Source organism: Musca autumnalis, unplaced genomic scaffold (genome assembly GCF_047663935.1).
Source record: "Musca autumnalis isolate F117 unplaced genomic scaffold, ASM4766393v1 scaffold_4, whole genome shotgun sequence".
NCBI lineage: Eukaryota > Metazoa > Arthropoda > Insecta > Diptera > Muscidae > Musca > Musca autumnalis.
The window spans coordinates 70,807,883-70,829,050 of record NW_027411977.1 but is presented as its reverse complement, the minus strand read 5'-3'; the positions used below and the strand labels follow the sequence as shown (position 1 = coordinate 70,829,050).

Sequence of the window (21,168 nt, the reverse complement as noted above, 5' to 3'; positions counted from 1 at the left end):
ATCTAAACTGTGGAGTTCGAGCTCTCCAGCCACTCATATGGTGCCATAGGGGTTTTTTACAACTTTCGTTCTGTTTTCTCTAGGAGTATTGTGAAACTTATAGCGTCGTATGGGAGGCAGTGAACACAAGTTGCTACAACAAAAATCAAAGCGATTCGAAAGCAGGTCCTAAACTGAACTTTTCCCAAATTTTGTGTGGGAGGTACCCGAAGGAGTAGACCGATTGAGTTCATATTGGAACCTCAGCTAACGCTGGTAGAAATTTCACGATTTGCAAAGTATGGATCAAATCGGTCACTCCCATCAACAGTTATCGTGCGCACAAATTTTCCGAACATTTCCGACATTTTGTGGGGGAGGTACCGGAAAAGTGAACCGATATAACCCATCTTCGAACTTAAACTAAGTTTGAACAAATTATTACGTAAGGCAAAATTTTGGACCGTATCAGTTGATCCGTTCGAGAATTATCGGGCGCTCCAGCCAGAGAGACAGACGGACGGATATAGCTAAATCAACTCCAAACAAATTCCAACAAATTCGTCCAAACATACTTGGTGTCTAAAATCATTATTTCGATTTTGCCCGTATGAAAGTTAGCATAAATGCTGAGGGTATAAAAATGATTAATTTTTCTTTCACTCATAAAATATTCATACTTTTTACAAGTTTATACCGTCAGATTTTAGCCTAACTAGGTATGTGCAGTTTGATACAATCAAAAATGTGAAATAATTGTTTTAAACACCATGTACGTTTGGACGAAACCCGTTTCAGGCCATTTAGAGTCGATTCAGTGCTGTCCGTCTGTATGTAGGAAGGAATCAGCTCAATTTAATCAAGTTCGAAAAGGGGCCATTTTGGTCCACTCCTTTGGATAGCGACAGATTTGATCCATAATTTACAAATCGTCATATTTATTCCAGATTTCAAAATTTTTAGCCAAAGTGGAGTTCAAGACCAGCTCTCACAACATTTTTGAAATTTTTTAGAGCAGATGGATGTTGTTGTTGAAACAGTGTGTATTATTTTTGTGTGTTCGTTCTCCTGATCAATCTGGCTCTTGGTCTATTTCCAGTTCAGGAAAGTGGCTACTTGGATGGGATGTAGTACAGATCCACTGGAGTTAGAGTAGGTTTGGCTTGCACGCCGCAATCGATTTCCGCGCAATAAGAATTTAGGCGACTGCGATATCCCGAGCGTATTTGAGCCAAAACTACTCTGGTTTGTCGTGGCAGCTGACGCTCCTCAGCTGCGATAAATGGGGGATGTACTCCGAGGACTTTATTCACACTATATTTTTGCTTATGGCCTTAGCAACTGCATCCGTGTGAATGTTATTTAAACCTGCTTGATATGCTTGTCGATATTGGGGTTCTTTCCTGTATCGTTGGACCTCCCCTTATAGAGAGTGGATTTCCTTCCTGATGTGCCTAAATGTGTCGGGCCTGCCCACCAGATGGTGATTGGAATGGCTTTCACGGTAACACCCAAGCAAGTACTGCAACGAAAGCATATCATTGTGTTGCTGTACTGGAAGAATCTTCGACTCTTAAGGAGGCGACCTGTTGCTATTCCTATCGCGGCATTTTGACAGGTTTGAATCTTTTTCTAATTCGTATCACATAATCCCGGGGATAAAACTGGAGCCGCATAACTTACCACACACCGACCTATCGCGTTATATGTGGTCAACAAGGTTTCTTTATCTGCACCTAAAGTGTCGAATGTGACCCCTGAAATTTTTGGGGCAGTTTGTGGCTGCAGATTTTGTGGCGGAAGTCTGCATATTCCTCGAGTGGAAAAAGGTGGTAAGATAAGGTACCTGAAGCCAGGATCGTGCAATCATCCGCATACGTTACGATCTCGATGCCATATGGAGGGGGCGTAATACAGGAGAGGTAGAGGTTAAACAGTTTCGGAGATATCACACCACCGCACGGTGGTCGAAAGCACTGATCTAGCGGCGCGAAATTAATAACATGCAAACGTATTGAGATACGTCACTGAAATTTGGCACAAACTCAGCTTGTACCTGTGGGTAATAATGGACCAATTATGAACAATATCGGCTGATGTTTTGGTATAGCCCCCATATAACGGTACCTTAAGATTTTCGGTATTTTGAGGATTTAAGCCACAATTTCGTAGCAAATTACCTGTAATTTGGTACTTAGGGTTCCTAGTGGTAAAATTATGGACGTAGGTACACGTTTTGATATAGCCCCCATGTAACCGTACCTCCCAATTTAAGGTATTTTGAATATCATGACCACATTTTTAAACCAACTGGCTGTAATTTTGCACTCCGTGTTCTCACTGCGTATAAAATCTTCTTACAAAACATTTTCAACACAGATTTATGTTTCGATGTAGCCCCATTTATGGTACCCCCGATTCGTTGAATTTGTACTTGTTATCCCATATTTAATAACATATTTAGCTATAATATGGTATTATAGTGTCTCCGGGGGTAGAAATCCTCCTTGCAAACATTTCTCAAGATAGGTCCATATTTTGATTTAGCTCGCATACAAATGCACAGCTAAATTTCTATGAATTTCATGCAAAATCCCTTTTTTTTAAAAGTGCAGTCATCAAAAGATTTGCAAATATTTGCAGCCCAAATGTGGTTATTCCGTATCCAGAGAGTCCAATTTCATTCCACAAAAAATAATCGAACCTAAGTTCGGCTAAGTTTACACGATGCACTCTATGGACAAACGCGTACAACCCATAAAAACACAAAAAAAAATTGAATTTTTTGAAAATTTATTGCTATATAACTATGTACCTCAAGACCCCAAACTAATTTTTATAATTTAAATCTCACCCTCTGCTATTACTTAAAAAAAATCTTGTCCAGTTTCATTTCGAATTTATTTAGCATTTAAACAAATATAAAGTTAATTTTTTTGCAAACATTTTTTAAAATCTGATGCAACAAAAACTCTTGCATTTGATAGTGAATAACTGAGTGAATATTTACAACAACAAAAATTAACAAACAAAATCTTTGTCTGCGAAGTGTCTGTAATCGATACAATGGAAAATATTTCGCAATTTTATAGTTCGATTTTTTGACTCTTGCGCCGCTAGATCAGTGGTTTCGACCAGTGTGCACCGTGGGGAACTCCCTGTTTCCGTCTACGGGGTGTGGACTTCTTGTTCCTGAATTCCACGTACCACTGGCGTCCACACATATTATTAACTATCCAATGTTTAAAGCTTGGCCGGAGGGTTGTCTGTTCAATGTCATCAAACAGCGTGGACTGCCTGACTTATCAAAGGCTTTTGATAAGTCAAGCGCTACCATCACTGTTCTATTAACCGGCGGTCTCTGGTTGAGTCCTTGACAATTATATGTTGGGATTGCGTGCAGCGCTGTTGTCGTGCTACGCTGCTTACAGAATCCATACTGATGATCGGCAACTTGATAGATATTTCTGATACTGGGGAGGACTAAGGCCTCAAGGGTCTTTGTTACGGGCGAATCCGGCCTGTACGATTGACTTTTTCTGGCATCCTTGCATGGCTTCAGTATCGGGACCACCTCGCCCACTTCCCAGACTTCGGGAACAATGAGGGTGGCTAGGTACAAGTTGAGAACTTTAGTGAGATACTCCACTCCCGGCTCATCCAGCTGCTTCAGCACTACCATGGAGATTCCGTCAGGGCCCAACGCTTTGGTTTATTTAGCGTTCCTGACGGCATTTGCAACACCATCCATTGTAAACTGTGGTGCTTCATCCTCGGCAGGAAGAGATCTGATGCGACGTAATTCTCTTCTCTTCGCCCTGTCACTCTCGAAGTCAATGTCGGCAAACTGTTGATTGAAAAAACTTGCGCACCTCTTCGGATCAGTCAACGTAACGTAGCCAAACGTGACTGAGGTCCTATCTTCCCTCCTTCCAGGGTTCGAGAGTGACTTAAGCGTTGCCCCAATTCACTTATACCGGCTCCAATGTTGCAACTCTTCAGATGATTTAACCACATGTTCCGCTTATGCTCGCCGACCAACCTGTTAACTTCTAGTGTCAGCGCCCTGACTCTGGGGTCATTGGGGTTGGCTCGACGAAGCTCATTACGTTCATTTTCTAATCCCGTCGCCCTTGCTAGGAAGTTTGGTCTTACTTCGGGTATTCGACCAGGGATATGGCGAGCGGCTGCAGCAGTGATGACCGTGCAAAACGTAGAGGTATTAATCTGCTCAGCCAGCGCTGTGCCCCTCTGGTCGTTTCCGAGGGCGGAATGCCACATCTCATGATGCGCATTAAAGTCCCCCAGGGCCAGACGATTATGGCCTTCCAAAAGCGGGCTAATGTCAGGCTCGTAATCTGATATACAGCTACCCCATACATTTCTCCCTTTTCTCTCTTTTTCCTGGATAAAGATGTTGCTCGTCAGCTACACATACCACATTATTCTCTTAAATAGTAGCACGACACTTGAATAAATATAAATTTGATGCCGCAGCATCCAACAGACAGCCGCAGCTCGTCTGTAAAAACTTAAGGACGCAGAACGTCTTAGCACAATGAGTGGTTGTAAGTCACTGATTTATTTCAATAATATTTCGCTTAACTGTATCAATACAAAATATTTCTTAGGCTACCTGCAATTCTTATCACTAAACTCTATGTTCAAAAAATACAAACATTTTATAATTGAAGAATTTTCCCACAATGCATGTGCCATAAAATCTTAAGTGCATAGCGCACACTCAAACAACTAGCGATACCAGCTAACTGCATGTGGGATCTTCAATTCTTATCTTAAAACACTTCCAATCAATGGAAAATGCGAAGATATGTTCAAAGAATTTTGAACATGCTGCCCACTCGCAAAGAGATGGCAACAACAAAATTCTGTTCAAAGTATTTTGAACATGCAGACCACTCGCCAAGGGATGACAAATACAATTTTTATTTAACCTTAAAAAAAGATCTATCCCTTACGAAGCATTCTTAAACACTCTTACATTATTATACAAATCTAAGCAATGTGAGGTCTATATTATGTTAATACTAAACAAAAATTAACCAGTAGTGAAATACATACAAAAACAACATAGTCTAAAATTTAAAATATGAATAAAGAATAAATGTGACATCTTTGCAGCAAACTCTATGTGATGGCACCCAGCACCTTTTGGTGCCATTCAACCATCGGGCCTCTCTTCCATCGATGTTTCACTTTCTTTTCGGTTATTGAATGTTGCTTGTCAGGATCTTTAAACACTTGAATTTGTTCAGATACATCAGTTCTCAACTCGTTTGTAGCGTCAGCATCACCGGCAGTCATGCCACCACCAAAAATGCTCCAATTGCCAGGTGACTCCTTGCTTATTGAACCATCAGTTCTCATCTTCGAATTCGAACACGTATAAGGACGCTCCAAATGTCTTCTAAAATTAGAGAATTTATAAAATGCAAAAGACTTAATTTTACCATTGCTGCTTCCTTTTGCCGGAGTTCGTCCTGGGTTTCTTTTGGTCATATTATTATATTTGGTTTTCTCTACTGCCTTTTTCTTGGATCTTTCGTACTGTATTTTGTGCTGTACCTCTTTCTTGCATATACAGTATCGGCCAAAACTAAAGCACCCCCTCAGTAAATTTTTTTTAAATGATAATTTTTTTATGAAAACTAAATTATAATTTTATTTTTTATTTTTCTTTTTATTTATTTAAATCTTTATAATTGAAAAATACAAAAATAAGGAGATCAGAATTTAATAAACAAAAGTTAAAATTCAAAAAACATTTTAGGTCGCAAATATAAGCGGACAAAACTAAAGCACCCCCCCATTTGAGGTACAGCAAAAACTATTGAAATCAATATTTCGTTGCTTATCCTCTATTCTGGATGACACAATCACATCTTTTAGGCATAAAAGATAATAAATTATTAATTATTGCAGGCGAAATAATCGGTTTTCGGAAAATTTAGCTTAAATCCTCAAAATACTGAAAATCGGAAGTTACCGTTATATGGGGGCTACATCCAAACGTGAACCCAGGTCCACGATTTTTGGTGAATATGTTTTGTGACCACTAGGAACCCTAAGTACCAAATTACAGCTAATTTAGTAGGAAAATGTGGCTTAAATATCCGAAATACCGAAGATCGGAAGGTACCGCTATAATGGGGCTATACCAAAACATTAGCCGATATTGTTCATATTCATCCAAAAATGATGCTACAGCATTCTCTGGTCAAATACTAAATCCCTTAGGTTTAAAAATTAGCAAAAGAACGAAATGCAAAAGAACGGTAGACGACGGCTTATTCAGTCGACGATCAGCAAAAAACATTCCGCCTCCATGTTTTACAGCGTCTTTGCAATATTTTGGATTTAACGGTTGCCCATTTGGTCCAAGCCTTTTACCATCTGAATACTTTAAATTAAACATAGATTCATCGGAAAACAGTTCAAATGGGTCTTGGCGAATGCCAGTCTGGCTCCTTCATTTTTAGTCGATATGAAATGTTTTTTTTTTGCTTGTCGTCGACTGAATAAGCCGGCGTCTATCGTTCTTCTGCAATTCGTTCTTTTGCTAATTTTTAAACGTTAGCGTATTGTATTTGACTAGTGGATGCTGTAGCATCATTTTTGGATGAATATGAACAATATCGGCTAATGTTTTGGTATAGCCCCCTTATAGCGGTACCTTCCGATCTTCGGTATTTCGGATATTTAAGCCACATTTTCCTACTAAATTAGCTGTAATTTGGTACTTAGGGTTCTTAGTGGTCACAAAACATATCCACCAAAAATCGTGGACCTGGGTCCACGTTTGGGTATAGCCTCCATATAACGGTACCTTCCGATTTTCAGTATTTTGAGGATTTAAGCTAAATTTTCCGAAAATCAATTATTTCGCCTGCAGTAATTAACAATTTAGTATCTTCTATACCAAAAAGATGTGATTGTGTCATTCAGAATAGAGGATACGCAACGAAATATTGATTTCAATAGTTTTTGTTGTACCTCAAATTGGGGGGTGCTTTAGTTTTGTCCGCTTATATTTGCGACCTAAAATGTTTTTTGAATTTTAACTTTTGTTTATTAAATTCTGATCTCCTTATTTTTGTATTTTTCAATTATAAAGATATAAATAAATAAAAAGAAAAATAAAAAATAAATTTATAATTTAGTTTTCATAAAAAAATTATCATTTCAAAAAAATTTACTGAGGGGGTGCTTTAGTTTTGGCCGATACTGTATATTCTCTCTCTTTTAGTGGACTGTATTGCTTGGTTAAGTTAAAGTCATCTTGCTTTACTAGGTCAATAAATTGGTCGGCCTGTAACAGCTTCTGCTCTAATACAAATTGTTGTCCAGCCTTTTCATCTTCGTCCAAAGTAGTTTCATCTATTTCTTCAACGTTGATTTTCTCCATAGGATAAAACAATAAATCAACAACGGCTTCTTCATCGGAATTCGGTATATTTTGTTCTTCTAAATCCTGCTGTTGTTCTTCTAAATCCTGACGTACGCAGGTGTTCCAGCGCAACTTCTTTCTCATCTTTATATACTATCTCTTCTTCGACAGCATTTACATCATTTTCAAGTGCACTGTCCCACAATGAATTCCCTCCGCAGTGCGGGCTTGCCGGGGGCACAAACATTTTGCTGGGAGATGTGAGCATATTATCTATCTCATCCATTGTTTTCTTGTAGATAATCTCAACACGATTTAACTTGAAAAACAAATCTCCCAAATACTTATTCTCGGTCACATTTGGAAACAACTGATTTAGCTCCATATATATTTCCTTCAATGTGACAATCTATAGTATGCAAAATTCATATTCGTACACCCCTAAAAAATGAATAAAATCGTTATTAATTCCATATTTTATGTGCAAATATGAAATAATTGATATGAATTACCATAACGAAGAAAGATTTAAGAATAACAAAATAAATTTTTAATTTATTCCGGCATTTAGGTATAGATGGCGCCAGCCTGGGTGGCAAAGTTAGTATTCGTACACCTATAAACACTATATATTTGGAGTTTTTAAGGATTTTCAAAGCAAAATACCGCACATTTTTGTTATTTTCTTCTTTTGGAATGCCTCTGCTATAGAAATATGTAACGCTGACAACATTTATTTTCATATTAGACCTCAAATATTGTTACAAAATTCGGGAATTAAATGCAATAGTTAATCATATCTAGCACATTTTTTTTAATTATTTCAAATATTCGTCCGACTTTTTATTCATGCAAAATTTTTAATAAAATTACCGTTACTTGTACATATTTCTATAGGAGAGGCATTCCAAAAGAAGAAAAGAACAAAAATCTGCGGTATTTTGCTTTGAAAATCCTTAAAAACTCCAAATATATAGTGCTTATAGGTGTACGAATACGAACTTTGCCACCCACACAGGCGCCGTCTATACCTAAATGACGGAATACATTAAAAATTTGTTTTGTTATTCTTAAATCTTTCTTCGTTATGGTAATTCCCATCAATTATTGCATATTTGCACATAAAATTTGGAATTAATAACGATTTTATTCATTTTTAGGGGTGTACGAATATGAACTTTGCATACTGTACATACGTTGCCATATTTTCCAATTTATTTGACACATAGTCACACTGGTCTAACAAATTGTCAGCTTTCCGAAAAAACTTTTTCAGATTCTACTTTTTTCTTTTACTGTTTCAGCAAATACCCACGTTTTAGACACAGTGTTGAAATATGGGAAGTCCCATTTTATCGAACGCACAATGATTTTATACATCTTCTCTATTAGCGGGTCACAAGTTTCTTTTAACTTTTCCATCCTAGGTATGAAAACTTCAGCACTAATTCTGGTCGCGAACTGCTCCAGTTGATTTAATTTATCTTCTATGATGTCAACCCATTCCTTCAGTTGGGTTACCCTGTAGACGGATACCCTTTCACATACATGAGAACAAGTTGCGATGAGCTCCTCGGCATTTCGAGCAAATCGCCAACTTTGTTCTTTTAACTCCAGCTCCTGGAGCCTCTTCTCAAAACCTTCAATGCTTAACTCCAGTTTTGAGACCATTGTAATATGTTTTACTTTATGTCGTTGTCCAAGCCACGACAAACGCATTACCGAACAATAAATCGGTTAATTAAAAATCACTCCTAGCAATTCCTGAGCCAATTGCCACAATTGCTAGAGTATTTTTTTTAGTTTCGATTTCTAAGTCAACTACTTAAAAATCCCTTCGCTAGTTCCATTGAGACTCTTACCACGGGTGGGGAAAACTCAATTTTTCGAAGGACCAACATGAATAAATATAAATTTGATGCCGCAGCATCCAAGAGACAGCCGCAGCTCGTCTGTAAAAAATAAGAACGCAGAACGTCTTAACACAATGAGTGGTCATAAGTCACTGATTTATTTCAATAATATTTCGCTTAACTGTATCAATACAAAATATTTCTTAGACTATCCTTTCATTACAATTCTTATCACTAAACTCTATGTTCAAAAAATACAAACATTTTATAATTGAAGAATTTCCCCACAATGCATGTGCCAAAAACTCTTAAGTGCATAGCGCACACACAAACAACTAGCGATACCAGCTACCACTGCATGTGGGATCTTCAATTCTTATCTTAAAACACTTCCATTATCAAATCAATGGAAAATGTAAAAATATGTTCAAAGTATTTTGAACAACACTATTGGTCATATCATGGGTTCCTTTATGTCAGCCTTTGGTATCCAAATATGGTTTTTCGCCTGTTTGCCTCCGATCGATCGTACATCAAACACTCTCGGTGAATGTCTTTCATCTATAGCGACGTGATTAATTTATATTTATTCGGAACATCCACAATTGTCAGGATAAATGTCCTATACAAAAAATTCCTATATTTTTTCTGAAAGTTCACAAAATTCTAAAACTCCCTGAATAATTGTACAACATATTTACGAAATTCTCAAAAAATTAAAATTTTTGCCGAAAATCTGTCACATATCTCTGTTGTGTAATGTCGACTGATGTTACTTTAGTTATTACTGAAATATGTTCGAAACATGCGCAACTTTAGGTCATGACAATATATTCTACATTCAATTTCTTGAAAATTGTTTGCTGGGCTCTGCGAAATGATTTCTTTGTTAAACTGTGTAACCAAACTTTATTAATTTGTTACAAATGCTGCTCAATATGAGTAATTAATACCCGCAAATGCGACTCTTGTTTTGCGATATCTGCGTCATATTTCTTAGCCCAACGATTTTACGTCAATTTCCGTGTATGTATGTATGTTAGTGGTCCAGCGTTATCAAGTGAACGAGATAATGACGACGGCTACTGGCTAAAATTATAACGCTTGTTTGTGTATACTATATTTTTATTATTGTATGTTTTTATTTGATTTGATTGCCAAAAGTGATGGATAATTGTTTGATTTGATATATTGTTTGATATATGTACATATGTATGTATGTACAAAGTACTGTATCTCAAATGACTTGATTTCAATTGAATTAATTCATTGTTTATTTTTTATTTTGTTGCTGTGGTTTGATTTGTTGGTCATTGTGGTTGTGGTTCAAGGAAGTTTGTTGCCAAACTTAAAGGTTACCTTTATTGCAAATAAAAAAACACAAATCTTTTTTTGTAGGCAACTGATTTTCAATAATGGCTCTGGCTCTCAAAAATGACACTTGATAAAAACTATGTGTTGTATACGATAAAGCAGTTATACAAGAAGTAGATGGAAATATGATGCAAGGGCAAATCATTGTTGCAATGTATGTACATACATACTTTTAAAATACCTTAGCCCCGGTACACACTAGAGTGATTTCAATGAAATAATTTCATAAAATTAGGTGTTCTTAGATCGAGTTTCTACCTACAGAAATTTCCTAAAATTACCTTAGTATGGAACTCGATCTAAGAACGCATAATTTCTTCAAATTTTTTCAATGAAATTACTCTAGTGTGTACCGGGACTTACAGAACCAAAAAAATATACCGCTGTCTCGGTGGGTTTTGGATTTCAGTCATATTGTTAAAAGTAAGCTTACTGAAAAGGCTATCAATACCTGCATATTCTACAAGCAATGAGAACTTCATCATTAAATATAGGATGACTTAAAAAAATACTTATACGTACATACATATAAACAGATTCTCTTCCGCATAATAATTTTCCATTGTATACTTAACAAATAATACTTGCACACTTTCCGCTGAATGTAAATACAAATTTTCCCATTGCACTACATTTTATTAGGGTCTATTACTTTTGTAATACTCTACAAAGTTCGTTGTAATTTTACAGCACGTTATAAAAAATGTGACAATGAGATAAGACAGACAATCTACTGTCTGGGGAATCATCTGTAATCACAGACAGTTAATGTCTGATATCAGTTTTGCACTATTGCAATATAACACGGCATATTTTGTCTAATTTTTTATTAGCTAATAAAATGTACCAGATGCCTGATGACATATGTATGTATGTACATGTAATCTTTTTCATTCAATGTAAAATAATTACAGAACTTAAGTGTGTAAATATAAACCCTGTTATCAGTCATTGTTAGTGTAATAAGTCAAGGTTGTATTTATTCAAGTTGTGAATGGTCACTATTATAATACATAGCTAATAAATGGACTGACTATCTTTATTAGGACACTTACAATGTACCTATCATAAATAAATAGTGAGGAATCAAGATAAGTCCTGGACTTTGTATGTTAAAGCTGATCAGGGTGGCATTGCATGCTGATATCTGCCACCTCGAAAGTTGTTTCTTTCAGAAAGGGCCTATAGAAGCACCCTTTCTTTCAGGAAGGGTCTATAGAATCACCCTTTCTTTCAGGAAGGGTCTATAGAATCACCCTTTCTTTAAGAAAGGGTCTATAGAAGCACCCTCTCTTTAAGAAAGGGTCTATAGAAGCACCCTCTCTTTCAGGAACGGTCTATAGAAGCACCCTTTTTTTAAGAAAGGGTCTATAGAAGCACCCTTTTTTTAAGAAAGGGTCTATAGAAGCACCCTTTCTTTAAGAAAGGGTCTATAGAAGCACCCTTTCTTTAAGAAAGGTTCTATAGACGCACCCTTTCTTTAAGAAAGGGTCTATAGAAGCACCCTTTCTTTAAGGAAGGGGTCTATAGAAGCACCCTTTCTTTAAGAAAGGGTCTATAGAACCACCCTTTCTTTAAGAAAGGGTCTATAGAAGCACCCTTTCTTTACGAAAGGGTCTATAGAAGCACCCTTTCTTTAAGAAAGGGTCTATAGAAGCACCCTTTCTTTAAGAAAGGGTCTATAGAAGCAACCTTTCTTTCAGAAAGGGTCTATAGAAGCATTATTTATTTCAGAAAGGGTCTATAGAAGCATTCTTTATTTCAGAAAAGGTCTATAGAAGCATTCTTTATTTCAGAAAGGGTCTATAGAAGCACCCTTTATTTCAGAAAGGGTCTATAGAAGCACCCTTTATTTCAGAAAGGGTCTATAGAAGCACCCTTTATTTCAGAAAGGGTCTGTAGAAGCACCCTTTATTTCAGAAAGGTTCTATAGAAGCACCCTTTATTTCAAAAAGGGTCTATAGAAGCACCTTTATTTCAAAAATGGTCTATAGAAGCACCTTTATTTCAGAAAGGGTCTATAGAAGCACCTTTATTTCAGAAAGGGTCTATAGAAGCACCCTTATTTCAGAAAGGGTCTATAGAAGCACCCTTTATTTCAGAATGGGTCTATAGAAGCACCCTTTATTTCAGAATGGGTCTATAGAAGCACCCTTTATTTCAGAATGGGTCTATAGAAGCACCCTTTATTTCAGAATGGGTCTATGGAAGCACCCTTTATTTAAGAAAGGGTCTATAGAAGCACCCTTTATTTAAGAAAGGGTCTATAGAAGCACCCTTTATTTAAGAAAGGGTCTATAGAAGCACCCTTTATTTCAGAAAGGGTCTATGGAAGCACCTTTATTTCACAAAGGGTCTATAGAAGCACCTTTATTTCAGAAAGGGTGTATAGAAGCACCCTTTCTTCCGGAAAGGGGTCTACAGAAGCACCTTTATTTCAGAAAGGGTCTATAGAAGCACCTTTTATTTCAGAAAGGGTCTATAGAAGCACCTTTATTTCAGAAAGGTCTATAGAAGCACCTTTTATTTCAGAAAGGGTCTATAGAAGCACCTTTATTTCAGAAAGGGTCTATAGAAGCACCCTTTATTTCAGAAAGGGTCTATAGAAGCACCCTTTATTTCAGAAAGGGTCTATAGAAGCACCTTTATTTCAGAAAGGGTCTATAGAAGCACCCTTTATTTCAGAAAGGGTCTATAGAAGTACCCTTTATTTCAGAAAGGGTCTATAGAAGCACCCTTTATTTTAGAAAGGGTCTATAGAAGCACCCTTTATTTCAGAAAGGATCTATAGAAGCGCCCTTTCTTCCGGAAAGGGTCTATAGAAGCACCCTTTCTTCCGGAAAGGGGTCTACAGAAGCTATCTTTCTTTCAGAAAGGGTCTCCATTAGGAACCTTTCCTTTAGATAGGTTCTATAGAAGTACCCTTTCTTTCCGAAAGGGTCTATAGAAGTACCACTTCTTTCCGAAAGGGTCTATAGAAGAACCCTTTATTTCAGAAAGGGTCTATAGAAGAACCCCATATTTCAGAAAGTGTCTATAGAAGAACCCTTTCTTTCAAAAACACCCTTTATTTCAAAAACACCCTTTATTTCAAAAAGGGTCTACAGAAACACCCTTTCTTTCCGAAAGGGTCTATAGAAGTACCACTTCTTTCCGAAAGGGTCTATAGAAGCACCCTTTCTTTCAGATAGGTTCTATAGAAGCACCCTTTCTTTCCGAAAGGGTCTATAGAAGTACCACTTCTTTCCGAAAGTGTCTATAGAAGCACCCTTTCTTTCAGAAATGGTCTATAGAATCAACCATTCTTTCAAAAAGGGTCTTTAAAAGCACTCCTTCCTTTAGAAAGGGTCTATAGAAGCACCCTCTCTTTCAGAAAGGCACTGTAGAAGAACCCTTTATTTCAGAAAGGGTCTATAGAAGAACCCTTTATTTCAGAAAGTGTCTATAGAAGAACCCTTTCTTTCAAAAAGGGTCTACAGAAACACCCTTTATTTCAAAAAGGGTCTACAGAAACACCCTTTCTTTCCGAAAGGGTCTATAGAAGTACCACTTCTTTCCGAAAGGGTCTATAGAAGCACCCTTTCTTTCAGATAGGTTCTATAGAAGCACCCTTTCTTTAAGAAAGAGTCTATACAAGAACCCTTTCTTTCAGGAAGGATCCTAAGAAGCACCCTTTCCTTCAGAAAGGGTCTATAGAATCACCCTTTCATTCAGAAAGTGTCTATAGAATCACCCTTTCTTTCAGAAAGTATCTATAGAATCACCTTTTCTTTCAGAAAGGGTCTATAAAAGCACCCTCTCTTTCAGAAAGTGTCTATAGAAGCACCCTTTCTTTCAGAAATGGTCTATAGAATCAACCTTTCTTTCAAAAAGGGTCTTTAAAAGCACTCCTTCTTTTAGAAAGGGTCTATAGAAGCACCTTTTCTTTCAGAAAGGCACTGTAGAAGCACCCTTTTGTTTCAGAAAGCGTCTTGATTCACGTGCTTTGACATCATAATTTTTCTCGTGTGGCATTAATGGCTCTACTCGGCAGCATGGTGGGTATCCAGCTATCCAGAAGTTATGTATCTATGGGTTGTTTTATTTCTGTAATGGGTGACACCTCAAGGAGGTAGGTGTTCACTCGATAATGATAAGAAATCAAGATTAGTCCTGGACTTGGCGATCTTAAAGTAGATAACGACTGGCTACTTCAGCTCTCTACGTTACCCTAAATAAACTATTAATCCGCTTATAACAACTATAATTCTTCCGCTTAATTGGTGGGAGTTTACAATCAATATTCCTTAATAATAAATTTATGAACAAATCTTTATTAAATACTCGACAAATAAAAAAATCTTATCACAACTATAAAATATAAATTAATGTTTATAGTTTGTGTGGCGGTCGGCCGTATTACAGAGCAAATACCACAATATAATAATACGTAAATAATAAAAAATAATTACAATGTTGATAAGCCTCGATTTTCAATGCTGCTGCTGACATTACAATGGTAATTGTGTGTGACTGTTAAATGTATTGTGTCTGTCCATACCAATCTGAAAGACTCTTTTTTCAACAATGTTTTCTTTTTTCTCTTTTATTTTTTTCTTTCATTTTAGGAACATTTAACACAGACTCGCTTGTTTGACATTATGATCTTGTCAATGTCTATATCGCAACCATTGATGGTGCAACAACAACAGCAAACTATTTTCTCTTGGTTGTAATCAAATTTAAACAAATCAAAAAAAAACATAAATAGCACCGATAGTATTACAAGTTTAACTGATAACAAATAATAAATACACACTAACTTATTTATCTAATTAACGAAATTAATATTAATTTATTAAAAAAAAATATTTTAAAAATCAATCATTTCTTCGTGCAAACGCAACAAAACGACAAAAAATATTTTCGAAATCATGGATTTCCTATTGAAATCATCGCGTCTGATTGTGCAATCGAGAACGATAACACGTCGTGTTGCTGTGCCCATACCAAGGTAAAGATTTTATTGTATCAAATATATATTTTTAATGGAATGTTCAAGAATTTCCAATATATGTGGATGGAAAAATTATATTTTATTTCTTTAGTATGAGATCTGACTCTTAAGATACACCTTGAAACTTTCACATGCAACTTTCACAATTTTTGGTTGAGAACGGAGTTAAAGCCGCTCGCTTTTTCGCTTCTTACCCATAAATTCAAGAAAGTCTTTTATGAAAGTTTCAATGTGTAACATAAGAGTAAAGAATAAAGAAAATTTCATTTTCATTACTGAAGTACTTAGACTTTTCTTACCGGGAGTTCCACACACCGCTGAATTTTAGCACCTCGGAAATCTCTCTGTAAGAGATTTAGAGATTTTACTTTAGCCAAACTGCCCTGCACTGTATTTTGTCACACTTTCAATTAGATGAACATCCGGCCAATGTATACAAATGCAATTGCGTTTTAATTTTTCTCAAACTGAATTTAGCATTCTTAACCCCTTAAAAACCCAAAATCAATATTAAATCTATATAAATCAAAATCAAATGTCGTTCGTTGGTAATGTCATCAGTTAAGAACAGCTGGACCGATTTGGATAATTTTTTTTTTATAGAAATGTTCGTCATAACCCAACTTAGGTGCTTATGCAAGGAAAATTTGACCACGCCCACTTTTTACGCCCACTTTTTGCAATTTTCAATTTAATCTTTTCTACAAAAACTACTGAACTGATTTTCCTGAAATTGTCATGGAATGAATGTATTGGCATGAACCCCGGTGAAAATAGGCTACATATTTTGTTGAATTTCGGAAAGGGCGGGGAACTTCCCATGAACCATATTTCTTTAAAAATCTATATAAATAAAAATCAAATGACGTTCGTTGGTAATGGCATCAGTTGAGAACGGCTTGCCATAACCCAAAGAACATTTGACAGCGTCCACTTTTACGCCCACATTTTTCAATTTTCAATTTTAATCTTTTCAATAAAAAACTATTGAACAGATTTTCCTGAAATTGTCAGGGAATGTACAGGGATGGCCCCCGAAAACAGGCAACATATTTTATTGAAAGTATGGCCGGTACCCACTACATTATTAACATAAATAGGTTATACTTTGATTTTGGCATGTCCGTCTGTCTGTGGACATTATGAAAGATACTCACTCTAATTGTTTTTTATACCCTCACCCTTTAAGCAAGAAAGGGGTATATATTAGGCCGGGGCGATTTGAAAACCTTAATGAGACCTTCGCGTTTCTGATTCCTGGGATTGAACTGAGCAAAAAAAGTCCTCTGGACCATATATCTACCGTGAAAATCGAGCCTCCCGATTTTAACTTTAAGTTTTTTATTGACGTTTTCTGGATATTTTGGCATATAACAGCCAAACCATTGAGATTTTCGATCCAACACAAAGACAAAAATTGTAGCCAAGACAGTTGTTGAAAACTCTCTAATACATCGCAAAAGCATTGGAACGCTCCTTCAGGCAGTTTTAGCCTTAAGAATATGCAAACTTTTCGGAAAATGTCGATAAATGGCATTGTGCTACAAAATTTGACCAGAAAATTGTTCAAGCGTTCTGATGCAAAATTCAATCGTGTTGGGATCCATGGAGAACGAAAATGCCTTTACGTCGTTTGGGTAACTTCGTTTTATTTTTTTATAACAGTAAAAGTAGTGAAAATCTGAGTTTCTTATATTTCCAAAAACGTCAATAAAAAACTTAAAGTTAAAATCGGGAGGCTCGATTTTCACGGTAGATATATGGTCCAGAGGACTTTTTTGCTCAGTTCAATCCCAGGAATCAGAAACGCGAAGGGCTCATTAAGGTTTTTTTCCTTCCACACAAATCGCCCCACCCTAGTATATATACTTTTATACGACCAAAAATGTTCCTCATCGAAATAACGTTTTTAGACCACAAGTATGTTTGGACCAAATTTGTTTTAGACAATTTGGAGTCGATTTAGCCATGTCCGTCCGTCTGTCTATCTGGCTGGTACTTCCTTCCGGTACCTCCCTGTAAAATTGTGTGAACGATAACTCTCGAAGGGAGCAATTGATTTGGTTCAAACTTCGCACATCGTATTATTCCTTCCAGATATATATAGGGTTCGAATATGTACTATATCGGTGCACTCCTTCGGGTACCTCCCACACAAAATTCGGATAAAGTGAAGTTTAAGAGCACCTCTCGGATCGTTCTAAAATTTTCTTCAGTATGTTGTCCTTGCGGCTGCCTTTCAACGGTATAACTTTTTTCCATACTTCTTGAGATATTGGCCTAAAAGCTCCAAGAATCCCTGACGGCAGCAACCAAAATGGCAATTCGGTAGATAATTCTCCATTATTTTTCGGATACCTCCCACACAAGATTCTGAAAAAGTGAAGTTTAAGAGGTCCTCTCGTATTGTTTTGATTCTTTTTTCAGTAGGTTGTTCTGGCGGCCTTATTTACATCGGTACACATTTTTTCCGAAGTAAGTCTGTTACTATGAACGAATCCACTAGTCCCTATAACACCTTGAAAACTCTGTTCTTGGATATGAAATTTGATACATTCATCAACGAAATATGACACCGTGAAGTTTATGGGTTAATACATTCAGATTTATTTATTTTTATTTAAGATTTTCTTGCTGGTATTAGACGATTTGAACATACATAATTCATAAATACTCCAATCAGTAACAAAAATACTGACTTAATGAGAATTGAAAATAAAAGTGAAATTGAAAAAAAATCTCTTCTGCATCCTCACATCTGGGTGGGGGTTTCATGCAAAATTTTTTGCCCTCTCATGCATCTTTGTATGGAAATGTGGCCATAACAAATTAAAACAATTCAGTAAGCAAATAATTTCTATGCAATGCAAATTTATTTACACACAAACATACGTACGTTAGGGATGTCACTTTCACAATTACTAACTGCAAAAGTCAAAACTACATCTTTTTGTACTCAGTACTAGGCTACCAACTACGGTGGTACAGAACGTGGGTCGGGTACACGACTACAAAACCGAGAGTTGTGTGTTTAACGCACACCGCAGGCAAACGAGTATTTTGATGTATACCAACACTGAGCTGCCTTTATTTGTTTTTTGTGACAAAGTTTTCTATTTTCTGGGAATACAAAACTCTAATTAACAACCAATTCGGTAGAAAAAATTCGCTAAAGTCTTCAAAAAATCTTCCTCATACTTTTGAATAATGTGGTTAAAACTATCAAAATAATGAGCATAAGGGGACACCGTTCCGTTCGTGGACTAAATGAAGACGTGCGCCTATACCCTTAAATTTCTGGTGGTTATACTAAATAAAAAGCTTCAGCCATTTCGGAGGGTATTGAGGCCACCAACTTTCAAAATATTTAATCGGAAGGTACGAAGAAATGGACCTATACCCACAAATTTCAGGTGGAAGATTTTATACCTCAAACGAAGAAAAATACACAATTTCTGCCAAAGGGATATTGAGGACACAACCCTCAAAGTTCCGAAAATCAGGAGGTTTCGTACTATGGGCGCTATACTAAGGCATGGACCTATAACGACAAATTTCAGGTGGAAAGTTATATATCGCTAACGAAGACTACATACCACATTTCAGCCATTTCGGTTGCATATTGAGGCCACAACCTTGAAAATAACGAAAATCAGGCTTAACCGTTCTATGGGGGATATATGAAGACATGGACTTATACCAACAAATGTCAGGTGAAAATATCTATACCTCCGACGAAGACTAAATACCAAATTTCAGACATTTCGGTGGGATATTGAGGCCACGACGTGGACCTATACCGACAAATTTTCAGGTGGAAATTTTAATACCTCTAACGAAGACTAAATCAAAAATTTCAGCCATTTCGGTGGGATATTGAGTCAACAACCTTCAAAATGCCTGAAACCGGGAGGATGGGGCCTGTATGATAACGTGAAACTATACGTACAATTTTCAGGCGGAAACTAAACTAAAGACTAAATACGAAATTTCATACGTTCCAGTGCGATATTGAGGCCACAAACTTCAAAATACCAAAAATCAGGAGGCACCGTTTTATCGGGGCTATATGAAGACATGGTCCTATACCAACAAATTTCAGGTGAATATTTCTACACCTCCAACAAGGACATTTCGGTAAAGTAATAAGTCCACAACCTTCCAAGTTCCTAAAATCGGGAGGTACCGGTCCAAGGGGGCTATATGAAGGCATGGACCTATACCGGCAAATGTCAGGTGAAAATTTCTACACCTCCAACGAAGACTAAATACCAAATTTCAGATATTTTGGTGGGGAATAGAGGCCACAACCTTCAAGGTATAAAAAAACGGGAGGTGCCTTTCTATATATAACAAAACGGATCTGCCGATTCGGTGCGACATTTGGACTTCCTAATATTTTGTCCAAACTAAGTTTAAGTTCGAAGATAAGCCATATATGTCCACTCCTTCAGGTACATCTCCACAAAAGTCCATATTTTACGCATCCTTATATATCTACCAGGTATAGATCAGGTTCGAATATGGACTACATTTATCCACTCCTTCGGATACCACCCACACAAAATTTCGGGTGAGTTCACTTTAAGACCTGCTCTCAAGCTACTTTTATTTTTGTTGAAGCAACTTTACGATGGTACATGTTTTTTTAGGGGCGAGGAAATAGTTCATGAGAAAATAGCCCAAAAGTTGTAAAAAGCCCTATGGCACTATGTGTGGTGGCTGGAGCGCACTATAGCACTCGAACTGGTCAACCGAGTTGGGCGGAAATTTTGCCTTCGACTTAGTTCGAAGATGGGCAATACCGTTCGACAACTTCCAGTACTTCTCCCTAAAATTTAAAAAATTTTACTAAAATGGTACATATTTGGTCCAAACTTTGGATCTTCTAATATTTTGTCTAAATTTAGTTTAACTTCCAAAAATTGTCCATTTTGGTCCTCTCCTTAAGGTACCTTCCTTGCTAAAGTTCAACATTTTTGTTTAAGTGCAGTTTAAGGTCTGTTCGAAGATCCTTTGGAAATATATACCGATGATAATCGTTGTGGTCCTGTTTACAGCGATATTATGTTTTCCGTGCACAAGTTCATACTGGTCCAAATGTTATACGATGACCCACTGAAATGACTAGTGAGTGCGATATCTGTCAAAAAGATACGACTCCCAAAATAAGATCCACTTCCATAATGGACTATGTCGGTCCATTCCTTCAAGTACCTCCTTCGCAACACTTTTGAACTTTAATCCTAATCCACATTTTGTCTATAAGTTCAAATGTTCAAAAAGGGTCTCAAAATTCTGAAAAGACCTTAAATACATTCGATCTGAGATGAAAGTTTCAATTCACATAGGCAAAGCCGACTGGACTTGTATCTGAAACCTAAAGAATCCAATGCAAATGCTTGTAAACAAAGTTTTAGGCCTAATGTGGAGACTTTTAGATAACATATTTCCCATATTCCCCCTGCATTTGAAAATACTTCCGTTGACCTATAGGTCTCATCAGGTATGTCAGCAATTTTTATAACGCACACCCCTGCTTCGGTAAAAGTCCACGA

The 21,168-nt window shown here is 36.7% G+C and overlaps 1 protein-coding gene and 1 long non-coding RNA gene across 8 annotated transcripts in view; one reads left to right on the top strand and one right to left on the bottom strand.

The window, feature by feature from the left end:
* LOC141402024 (uncharacterized) overlaps positions 1-16,007 on the bottom strand; it is a 49,183-nt gene extending 33,176 nt beyond the window's left edge. Inside the window, exon 1 of one of the 3 annotated variants that reach the window (XR_012412499.1) lies at positions 15,910-16,007. This is a non-coding gene — a long non-coding RNA (uncharacterized lncRNA). Of the gene's footprint in view, positions 1-6,919; positions 7,164-11,136; positions 11,265-15,909 lie in introns of those variants that run through there. The other 2 variants (XR_012412500.1, XR_012412498.1) reach the window with 2 other exon arrangements.
* cu (NADP/NADPH phosphatase nocturnin) overlaps positions 1-21,168 on the top strand; it is a 121,058-nt gene that overhangs the window by 63,133 nt on the left and 36,757 nt on the right. Inside the window, exon 4 of one of the 5 annotated variants that reach the window (XM_073982634.1) lies at positions 15,222-15,607. The exons of the other annotated variants lie outside the window; for them this stretch is intronic. Within the exon in view, the coding sequence (XP_073838735.1) occupies positions 15,528-15,607 (80 nt within the window). The 5' untranslated portion in view covers positions 15,222-15,527. The remainder of the gene's footprint in view (positions 1-15,221; positions 15,608-21,168) is intronic. 5 annotated transcript variants of the gene reach the window in all.